Source organism: Bombyx mandarina, chromosome 06, assembly GCF_030267445.1.
Source record: "Bombyx mandarina strain Sakado chromosome 06, ASM3026744v2".
Classification (NCBI taxonomy): Eukaryota; Metazoa; Arthropoda; class Insecta; order Lepidoptera; family Bombycidae; genus Bombyx; species Bombyx mandarina.
Window position 1 is genome coordinate 12,772,295 of NC_143213.1, and position 12,280 is coordinate 12,784,574.

The following is a 12,280-nucleotide window of genomic DNA, read 5'->3' on the forward strand; positions in this document are numbered from 1 at the left end:
TTCAAAGGGTTCGGTTTGAAGGGTGGGGTAGCCGTTGTAACTATACTTGAGACCTTAAAACGTATATCTCAAGGTGGGTGGCGCATTTACGTTGTACATGTCTTTGGGCTCCAGTAACCACTTAACACCAGGTGGACTGTGAGCTCGTCCACCTATCTATGCAATAGAAAAAAAACAAAAAAAGGAAAAATTGATCTTCCAAAAATTTGATACTCATATATCATACTAAACACCTCGTTATAAACGGAAACATCACATACAGGTCGATTCCCGATGTTTACGTCGAAAAATTAATATCAGAAGCCGTTGTTACCGAAGAGGATGTGAATAACATCACTACTGAATACACCAAGTACCTACAATCGCAATATGAAGCGGTAAACACGTACGAACCAGAGGTATGCTTGTCGATTTTTTCTATAGAGTAACACAAGTCCACGACCCTTTTTGACGCTTAGCAGGTATGCCTATAAACAGTACAACCTCCTAACCCATACATCAGCTAGCTGAGTTTCTCACTGGATCTTCTCAGCGGGTCGCGATTCCGATCAGGTAATAGATTCATTCGCGAAGCAATTGCTCTTGAATTGTTAGGTCTCCTTCGGAGGCGCTCGCGCAGCTCTTAACAAATCCCACCCCTTATGGCTGAGCCTTTGCTCGCCCACCTGTCCTGGTGAAACTGGAAAGACCCTCGGACCACCAGTAATACTTCAATCATAAAAAAAGTACAACCTTAACGGCATGTAACGAATAAAGAAACAAAAAAAAAAGTTACAGAACTAATAGTGAATAATGTGTTCCTAATTTATTTTTTGGTTTGCTCTCTCAGTAATGAAGATCGTGACAGTATACGATTTGCCTCCATATACATGTGTCTCCAATTCAATAGATAGCTGTAGAGCTTCTCCTGTTGTCTCAATACAATACTTTTACACCATCGTTTTAGCACACGGCCTCTGAAGCGTTCCTCCTGCATCTGTTCCACGATCAAATGCTTCTGAAACTCATGAATATTTGAATCCATTATATGTCCGAAGTAGCTTAATTGGCACTTATTGCATAGAGAGGCAGATGGTTCTTTTTCTAAAATCTACTGCTATTAAGTCTTCAACAATCACTTTCTAATCACAACTTCATCTTAATAGAAGTATAACTATAAAAAGTAAAAATATCTTACTTTTAAAGTGCTTCCTGAATTTGAAAATAATTTAATCCAATTAAAATTTGTTAATCTCTTCCGGACAAATTGCGTGTAAATCGAATTTCTATTAGAATTATGAAACGAACGCGGTACTTCTGTGAAATTTAATTAATCAGAATATCCACTTCCTCAGTAGTGATTTTAGACAGTGATAAATTGAATTCGATTCACTGCTTTATTAAATGTATCATTTAACGCAGCTGAATGTGGAATTACTGACACTTTAACTAATTTACACTCCAATTTTATTTATATGTATATAGACTAGCGACCCGCCTTCGCTTCGCTTCGGTAACTGTAATTTATTATTGATTTCTCCACTATTTAATGAATGTTAAAATATATATAAGCCTTCCTCTTCAATCACTATCTATTAAAAAAAACCGCATCAAAATCCGTTGCGTAGTTTCAAAGATTTAAGCATACATAGGGATATAGGGACAGAAAATGCAACTTTGTTTTATACTATGTAGTGATATCTACTTTATTTTCTCTTTGGTCTAATTTTTTTGGTTTTCTTAAGAAGAAAAAAAGCACTATTCTTATAATGTTTAAAATTTGGTCAATGGCTACATTATCGGAACGGTACAGAATGGTGGTACCTACCCGTGCGCGCTCAGAAGACGTCCTACCACCAGTAAATTTTCTTGGTTTCGCATTGAAATTACCCAATCCACATCCTTACGGCATTTATCTATTTTTAGGTATCATATTATCAAGAACAGTGGTCGACGATGTCAACTGCTCCAAAAGCAATAGAGACATGGGATACTGGAGTAGACGAAAATATTTTGAAGACCATAGGACAAGCATCTGTGAGAATTCCCAATGAATTTGTAAGTTGATTCACGCCTTTGAAGATTATGTTAGAATTATTGCATGTGCAGTTGTTAGTGGTCCTGACTTCTAGGTTAAAGATCTCCAAGGGCTCCAGTTCGATGCTCAATGGAAGCATCATCTTAATTCTTATCTCTAGTTAGAATCTTTCTCGTAGATGTAGTGAAAAGTCTTTGCTTGACACAGTTAAATATGCATCTTTCATTGATTGTTCTATTGTTTTTATTAATATAAAGACCGTAGCTGTTGCATCATCAGAATTTATTGTACTTGAAGAAGAAATATATGACGTATCAAGAAATGGAAGCGTCGACTGTTAAAATAGATAATAGCGAGTTTCCTACAATCTAAAGCTAAATGAAATGAATTAAACAATTAAAAATTTGACCAAACAATTTTTTATCACGTTTCACTAATTCGACTTGGACAATTTCTGTTCGGTGTAATTTTGTAGTTGATTTTCATGTAACTTCCCGATGAGCTAGCCGTCATAAAAATTTAAACATAGCTATGTATCGTCATTCGATTCTTTTTTTTTATTGTTCTTCTTGCCCTTATCCCACATTATGTGTCGACGGAGCATCTCTTCTTATCACGCTGCATAGGGATTTGGCTGAGTTTTACGACCAGCCTGACGTCAATCCTTTTAAGGTTATATCTCCATATTACCATTGCATCGTGCCGTTGTCTTTTATCGTACAATAAAAAGAAGGGAGAAACGAAACGATAAGAGAAAAAGAGAAATACAATTTAAGTTGCCAAAAAATGATTCAATATCTCATTAATATGTAGATTAGACGTTCTTGTCAGAGGCACGTACTCGAATTATTCCCCGACTCATGTAAATGAAAGCCTAGTTATTAATTACCTTCATCGTCCGTTATTAACATACGCATGAATTTCGCCACAAAATTAGCGGTGAATCTTAATAAACATTTGAAAACGTTTCAGAATATCCATCCACATTTAGCTAAAACACACGTTAAGAATAGATTGTCTAAAATATCCGAAGGCAAAGATCTGGACTGGGCGACAGCTGAGGCTCTGGCTTTTGGTGAGTAAAAATTCGCGACTACTTCAGAAACTTCTGAAGAAAAAGCCTAATGATACAAAAATTAATACGTCGGAGAAAGATCTAGTAATGTACTCGTTCGGTGAATCTAGCATGACCCCTTGATATCACTAGAATAGGGAGGAAAAAAATTGTTACGTCGGAAAGACGACGCGCTATCTTTCGCATGTAGTTTTTATTTTTATTGCTTAGAAAGGTGAACGAGCTCACAGCCCACCTGGTGTTAAGTGGTTACAGGAACTCATAGACATCTACAACGTAAATACGCCACCCACCTTGAGATATAAGTTCTAAGGTCTCAGTATAGTTACAACGGCTGCCCCACCCTTCAAACCGAAACGTATTACTATTTAATTTTCACGACAGAAATAGATGGGGTGGTGCTACCTACCTGTGCGGACTCATAAGAATTATATTTAATATTTAAAACATTCGCAATAAGCTCGAGGTTAAATAAAAATAAAACAAAATAAAACTATTTCAGTTGCACACCATATAGAATTAACTGTCTGACAACTAAAATGAATAACACTCGAAAAATAAAAATTTCAAATTATGAATTATCGAATCAAATTTAGATATAATAAAATTCCAAAATCTAATAAAAATTCCAAATTCTAATTAATATCTATTAGCTTATTTATTTTTTATGTTATTGCAATTTAGGTTCTCTTCTAATGGAGGGGCGTAATGTGAGGCTTAGCGGCGAAGACGTCGGCCGCGGTACATTCTCGCACAGACACGCGATGCTTGTCGACCAGGAAACCGAAGCTATACACGTTCCGCTCAATCATATGCACGAGGACCAAAAAGGGTTTTTGGAAGTGAGACACGTTTTTAAACTTAAGTACTCATTAGCTTTATGTAAATCAAAAAATAACTTCATAAATTCTTATCGTATTTCACAAACCCATTATGAGTGGCGCCACTCCGGCTCACATAAGGTCATTGACCCTGTGCATCAGGCGGGTAGATCGTGATTTTATCGTTCCACCTAGCTTGATTTTCAGAATGTAAAATCTTTATATACTAATCTACTAATCTTTTTGTGTCATTTGATGGTCATTGTCGATCGACTACGGTAACACCAGGCACGCAGCCTGTCGCTGATATAATACCATAAGTAATTCAAATATGCTCTATATACTCGTATTATGGAGGGCAGAAGTAAGGAGCAACATCTCAATTTACTAAAAGTGTTCTCTGCAAGGGAACCAATCAAGGTGGCGCCATAGTAGCAAGTGGAAAAATTTTAAAAACGGCGCCATAAACTACCACACTTCACTTTTTTTTTTATTGCTTACATGGATGGACGAGTTCACAGCCCACCTGGTGTTAAGTGGTTACTGGAGCCCATAGACATCTACAACGTAAATGCGCCACCCACCTCGAGATATAAGTTCTAAGGTCTCAGTATAGTTACAACGGCTACCCCACCCTTCGAACCGAAACGCATTACTGCTTCACGGCGGAAATAGGCGGGGTGGTGGTACCTACCCGTGCGGACTCACAAGAGGTCCTACCACCAGTGATTACGCAAATTATAATTTTGCGGGTTTGGTTTTTATTACACGACCCAGCACACTTCTATCTGCTTAAAACTGCTATGTTCATATCATCTCCACTTCCTACACTAGCGTTCTTGGGGTCGGATGATCCTGTATAACTTGTTCTTAGTTGTTATTATTATTTCAGGTGGCTAATTCAATACTATCCGAGGAAGCAGTGCTGGGCTTTGAGTACGGGATGGCCTACGACAGCCCCCACAATCTCTGTATATGGGAGGCGCAGTTTGGCGACTTCTACAACGGAGCTCAAATAATAGTGGACGCTTTTATAGCTTCCGGAGAATGTACGTTAGCATTTCATATTTAGAAATTGTATTTTTAGATGTTTTTTTTTTAATAATTTTGTTATCAATTTTTTTATTATTTGCGATCTTCGTTTTAATATTTAAATATATTTTTTTAATTAAATTTTTTCGATTATTCATTTATTATTCATTGAGAATTGGCAATTTTTATTTAATGTTGTCGTCCGAAGAATGTACATTGGAAATAGCCTGTTTTTATTACTGCTGACACATGACGGATGGTTTAGATTCACAAATCAGCCCGCAGATGGCGCTGCAGTCGGTATTTAGATTATTTTATGGCAAAACAACGTTTGCCGGGTCACCTACTACATCTATTTTTGTTATTGCTTGGTTGGGTGGACGAGCTCACAGCCCACCTGGTGTTAAATGGTTACTAGAGCCCACATAAACGTAAATGTGCCATCCATCTTGAGATATAAGTTCTAAGGTCTCAGTATAGCTACAACGGCTGCCCCGCCCTTCAAACCGAAACACATTACTGCTTCACGGCAAAAATAGGCACGGCGGTGGTACCTACCCGCGCGGACTCACAAGAGGTCCTAAAACAAGAGCATCTGCATTACGTAACATCGATTTCGTGCAGCCAAGTGGGTCCGCAGTAACGGGCTGGTGATGCTTCTCCCGCACGGGTACGACGGCGCCGCGTCAGAGCACTCCTCGTGCCGGCTCGAGAGGTTCCTCCAGTTGACCGACAGTCCGGAGAGCGCGCCGGACTCGGAGGCTGCGTGTCTGCACGTCGCCAACCCGACGACCCCGGCCCAGTACTTCCACTTGTTGAGGAGACAGGCGAGTAGCTCTTTTCATTATTGCATACTAGCGACCCACCCTCGCTTCGCTTCGTAAACTGTAATTTATTATTGATTTCTCCTCTATTTAATGGATGTAATTATACATAATATAAATCTTCCTCTTCAATCACTCTATCTATTGAAAAAAAGCCGCATCAAAATCCGTTGCGTAGTTTTAAAGATTTAAGCATACATAGGGATATAGGGACAGAGAAAGCGACTTTGTTTTATACTATGTAGTGATATGGGTGGACAATCTCACAGACAACTCAGTGTTAGGTGGTTATACAGTATCTCGACCAGCGGCATGTTCGCCAGCAACATCTCGCGCTGATACGCCCACGACGCCAGGATCTGCAAATACATTCAATTCGAACATTCTCGAATATCGATTTGTTTACGTCATATCACGACTACAGCAATAGAATGATTATAATTCTATACGAATTTCGGAAAAGTAATTTCGGGAAAGAGTTTTAAAGGAATGGCAACCCTGTTAAAAAAAATATTTTCTTTTTTATAGCTTAGATGAGTGGACGAGCTCACAGTCCACCTGGTGTTAAGTGGTTACTGAAGTCCATAGACATCTATAACGTAAATGCGCCACCCACCTTGAGATATAAGTTCTAAGGTCTCAGTATAGTTACAACGGCTGCCCCACCCATCAAACCGAAACGCATTACTACTTCACGGCAGAAATAGGCAGGGCGATGGTACCTACCCGTGCGGACTCACAAGGCATCCTACGACCAGTAATTACGTAAATTATAATTTTGAGGGCTTGATTTTTATTACGCGATGCTATTCCTTCACCATGGAAGTGAATCGTGAACATTTGTTAAGTATGTATTTCATTAGAAAAATTGGTACCCGCTTGCGGGATTCGAACATCGATGCATCACTCAACACGAATGCACCAGACGTCTTATCCTTTAGGCCACGACGACGTCATCATTCGAATACAAATTTAAAATTTTCCTATCAGCCTATGTAGTAACTATAAGCTATATATAACTCGGTTTATGTTGCCTTATTTTAACAATATTCATGAAAGATAGCACGTCGCTGGAACTCTAAACACAAAAAAAAACAAATGAAGTAAACTTTCGAAGCCCTAACACAGACAAGATACTCTCAAGAGTTTATACAAACTTTACGAAATTTGTGATTCGTTTATATGTTGTTTTTTTTGTTAACTCCCAACAACCAATTACTAGTTTCATTAAGAAAAATTTTCACGTTTTCTTTGAACAAACTTCGGTTTTTTTTACGTGTTTGGACCAACTACATTAATTCATATGAAATACGCGCGATTATGTTCCTTTCAAATAATTATTGTGTATACTAGTTGACTCGGCAGACTTCGTAGTGCCTCAATCGATTTTGTATAAAAAAAACTTTAAAAAAACAAAAGTAATCCGTCCGACCCATCAAAGAAAAAACAAAATTGTTTGTTTTTATATAATTCCAAGCATTTTCATATTTATTCACCTTTTAAACCTTCTCTGGACTTCTACGAATAATTAAAGACCAAAATTAGCCAAATCGGTCCAGCCGTTCTCGAGTTTTAGCGAGACTAACGAACAGCAATTCATTTTTATATATATAGATAAATTATTCATATTATTAGCGTTTTGGGGGTTTTGTTATAATATCTAATAACCATAACGTACATAAATACAAATGCGGGTAATATTTATCAAGCTTTTTTACCTCTACCTCTTCGCTGGTAGTCTAAGGGTCTATTCCAGTTACGCCCGGATGGCTAGCTGAGCTCACGGGCTCAACCTGAGAGAATTTGGTAACACTAGCCCTAGCAAGAGCATTGCTTCGCCGAAACTACTAGCGGATAGAAATCGCGACCGACTGAGAAGAACCGGCGAGAAATTCAGTGGGTTTTCGTGCTAGCAACTTTTAAAGTATTGGGGAAAACTTAAACTCATGGACGTGACGTTGAAGTTATTGTGGCCTAAAGGTTAAGAAGGTGTACTTGTATCGAGCAATGCGAATGTGTCAGGGTTCGAATCTCGTAGGCGGGTAGCGTTTTTTTTTTATATGAAACTAGCCGTACTCGCCCGCTTCGCTAGGCATTTAAAATTAACATTATTATTTATTTTTATTATTATTAGGGAATCCATGTATTTTCTACATGGATACCAAGTTTCAAGTCAATCGGATGCATGATTCAATAGTTATGACGGAACATCCGTAAAAACCACTGTAGATTTATATATTATAGTGTAGATACGTACCTACTTAACTTAATGAACATCGTATAATAAAAATCAAATCCGCAAATAATACAATTTGCGTAATTATGTACCTCATGACTCAAGGTAGCTTCGTTCGCGTTGTCAATACAGTGTATTTTTACTCTGGCCTATTAATCATACTTCAGTGTATTATTCTAATAGTAATTGAAGTGTCAAATGTCAGATAATGAAACAAAATCACTGAAAATGTCCTTTCAGACTCAAAAAGTTCTTCTAAACAGGCTAATACGGAAAATTGATTTACAAATTAGTTATTTACCATATATATGCTATACATCTTCTCCTAATTCCAACTAATAATCTGTTACAGGTTGTCCGTAACTACAGGAAGCCGTTGATAGTTGTAGCTCCGAAATTGCTGCTCCGCTTAGCCGATGCCGTCTCGCCCCTGTCCGATTTCGCACCCCGAACTCACTTCCAGCCAGTAATCGGTAAATTATTAAGTTAATATTTTTCCTCCTCCTCAGTGGGCTGTGTCTGAGGGTTAATTTATTTATTAAACCTTGTATTGACACAGGGTTTTATTAAAAGAAAACGATCGCTCTCTACTAAGATGGGAAACAGACTGACTTGCTTAGGTTGGAACCGAGCATATCAATCTTCAAGATTGCTGAGTTCTCTCGGTAGTCCTGCAGAGAAGCATTATCCCTTACTGTGAGTGGCTATAGCAGATCGCTCATTGCTGAGTGTCATGATGCGCCCGTCTGTGACCTTTTTTTGTCATTTGTAGCCACTTATGTCGGTCAGTGGCACAGTGAAGTGCGTGGCTCAGTCTCGTGTCCAGATACTCAGACACTTGGTATCTGCATCTTCTTCTTTTTTTTTTATAGCTTAGATGGGTGGACGAGCTCACAGGCCACCTGGTGTTAAGTGGTTACTGGAGCCCATAGACATCTACAACAACGTAAATGCGCCACCCACCTTGAGACATAAGTTATAAGGTCTAAGGTATAGTTACAACGACTGCCCCACCCTTCAATCTGAAACGCATTACTGCTTCACGGAAGAAATAGGCAGGGCGGTGTTACCTACCCGCGCGGACTCACAAGAGGTCCTACCACCAGTAAAGTCTTCGGCTTCAGCTTCGGCAGTCTTCGGCTCCGACCTCTGGATCGTCTTCCATCCACTTTACCCATCACTATGAGTCTCTCCAGGTTATCAGAGGGCTTTCTTGCTATATGACCAAAGTATTGGAGCACTCTATATAGGCATTTGGTGGATGTGAAAGTTAATTTCTTAATTAACGAAAAAATTTGTCTCCAACGCTTTAGGCATTGATTCTACCAATGTCACAGTATACACAAAAATGACAGATGGTTAGAGAAAAAAATATCTAAATACAAATAAATTTAATCAGTTTATCCATACGCAGATCTGTGATTATAAGAAGAGCACAAACAAATATGCTAGACTAACAACTACTTTAAAGATAAATATTATTAATAGATAAGAATTTACCTAGAATATTTACATATATTATTTAGAACAAAGTTAAAAAAGAATTAATATTAATAGGCCGAGGAAGGGATGTCTTTTGGAGCATTCCGACAATTTAATATTCGAGTATTTGAATCGCTTCCCAACTCAAACAGTTGTTACACCGACCTGAATCCAATGAGAACGAAACAAAAATATACTAATAATTCTTGTTATGAAAAGCTTTGGAAACTTCTCGAATAACTTTCCTCTTTTAAGACGTTTTATTCGCGCTTTCATTGTCATTAGGCAGAAAGTTTTTATACGAATAAAAACAAGAAGTTGTCTAAAAAAATACTTAAAAATTTCACGGACGGCGGCCATGAATTTCATTATAATAAATCTACATATCGAGGGCTGAAAGACTAATTGGTTCAAGCAACATTCTTGCAACTTTACAGGAGAGCCATTTAAAGTTTAAAATTTGGAAAAAATATCATAACAAAAAACTTCTTCAGTTATTTGAATGTGGTAAAAATAATTGAAGTTCAATCAAAAACATCGCATTGTTGATGCTAATCTACTTCTATACTATAATAATATTATTATAAAGAGGAAAGATTTGTTTGTTTGTTTGCATTGAATAGGCTCTGAAACTACTGAACCGATTTGAAAAATTCTTTCACTGTTTGGAAGCTACACTATTCCCGAGTGACATAGGTTATAATTTTTTTTTAAATTAGGTATCCTTAATAGAGCTTCAATAATGTAACCCAAGGTGTAAATAAATTACCTAAAATATTCTTTACATCGTGTGCGCTGCGAAGACTATTGATAATAGAATAAAATAATGTACTATGACTTTGTAGAACACATTATTACTTACAGCTCGACCAAGCTAAGTTTGCACCTCGCATCGATTACGTCACACTGCCGCTTAGGTATGGTTTGAAAAAAGGATTCGCTATGACTTTAAAAATGTAAACAAATGTTTGTTAGATTTTACTTTGCATTTATTGTTTTTAACAATATATCGTACAATAGGTACATTAGAATATGGCGATATCGGGTTTTTGTATTAAGACCACCCGGGGTTTTTTTTTATTGCCCTTGTAGGCAGACGAGCATACGGCCCACCTGATGGTGAGTGATTACCGTCGCCCATGGACTTCAGCAATGCCAAGGGCAGAGCCAAGCCGCTGCCTACCGCTACTAATTTAAAAAGTGCGTTTTTGCACTTTTTAAATTTGTATCCCAATTGCTCAGTAATAATTTTCTTTTATTTTTCCTTTTCAGGATTATGTTTCTCCCTTCACTGTTTATGACCTTTCCTTTCATTTTTGTTGCACACAACAATCTTCTCGAAGTAAAAAAAATTTAACTTTAAGCGATAGGGTGACGAAAACTCGTATGACGCGGGTCGGCGACAAAGATGCTAACCGTACTGACGCGACAGGGCGATTGCGGGAAGGTGAGCGGGGAAGCGGGAGGAGCGCCGCATTCCAGCGAGGTGCAAACTTAGCTTGGTCGAGTTGTACAAAAAGTGTCGCGACAGCATATGTCTAACTATTATACAACATTTAATGGCTACAATATTTAATGACTGTATTGATAGTGGTGTGTTTCCTGATCTAATGAAATATAGTAAAATAATACCTCTGTTTAAATCTGGTAGTACTTTTGACCCCACTAACTTTAGACCCATTTCAGTACTACCAACTTTGAGTAAAATTTTTGAAAAAATTATTTTGGAACAGCTTTTGAACCATTTCTATTCCAATAACCTGCTTCATAACAAACAATATGGATTCACTAGAGGCCGTTCGACTATTGATGCAGGTGTAGATCTTATTAAAAATATTTTTCAGGCTTGGGAGGAATCGCATAATGCCCTTGGGGTATTCTGCGACTTATCTAAAGCTTTTGATTGTGTTGAGCATAATACATTGTTGAGGAAATTACACCATTATGGTATTAGGGGCGTTTCATTAGAACTTATTAAATCTTATTTATCCGGAAGAATCCAAAAGGTAGACGTTAAAGGAAAGAGATCTTCCGGTGTCTTACTTAATATGGGTGTTCCTCAGGGTTCCATATTGGGTCCCTTCTTATTTCTTGTGTATATCAATGATTTACCAAAGTTTATTGAAACCCGTCACGAGGTCGTATTATTCGCTGATGATACATCCTTATTGTTTAAAATTAAACGACAATTGGAAGATTATGACGATGTGAATGATGCTATCTCGCGCGTGGTACATTGGTTTAGTGTTAATAATCTGTTATTAAATAACAAAAAACAAAATGTATAAAATTTACCACACCTAATGTTAGACAAGTAGACACTAATATCATTGTAAGTGGAGAGACACTGGAGCTTGTTGATTCGACAGTTTTTCTTGGTATAACAGTTGATTCCAGGCTGCAGTGGGGTCCTCACATATGCAAGTTAGCGAATAGACTTAGTTCTGCAGCGTTTGCGGTAAAAAAAATACGAACGTATACTGATGAAGATACGGCACGTCTAGTTTATTTCAGTTATTTTCATAGTGTTATGTCCTATGGCATTTTGCTATGGGGCAATGCTGCCGATGTCGAAACGATTTTCATCCTGCAGAAGAGGGCTATTCGTGCTATTTATAATATGCACCCGAGGGAATCCTTGAGGGACAAGTTTAAGGAAATCAAAATTCTAACTTTAGCGTCCCAATACATTTTTGAAAATTTATTGTACGTGCGTAAAAACATTGTAGAATTCCCCAGAGTCTGCGATTTGCATAATGTGAACACTAGGAACAAACATAGGCTTGCGTTGCC

General features: G+C 37.8%; 1 protein-coding gene across 1 annotated transcript in view; it reads left to right on the forward strand.

Annotated features, from left to right (window-relative positions):
• Positions 1-12,280, forward strand: part of LOC114252985 (putative 2-oxoadipate dehydrogenase complex component E1 homolog) — a 31,122-nt gene that overhangs the window by 14,789 nt on the left and 4,053 nt on the right. The window contains exons 11-17 of the mRNA XM_028187712.2: positions 263-398; positions 1,906-2,037; positions 2,990-3,092; positions 3,777-3,934; positions 4,806-4,962; positions 5,570-5,772; positions 8,358-8,478. Coding sequence (XP_028043513.2) covers positions 263-398; positions 1,906-2,037; positions 2,990-3,092; positions 3,777-3,934; positions 4,806-4,962; positions 5,570-5,772; positions 8,358-8,478 — 1,010 coding nt within the window. The remainder of the gene's footprint in view (positions 1-262; positions 399-1,905; positions 2,038-2,989; positions 3,093-3,776; positions 3,935-4,805; positions 4,963-5,569; positions 5,773-8,357; positions 8,479-12,280) is intronic.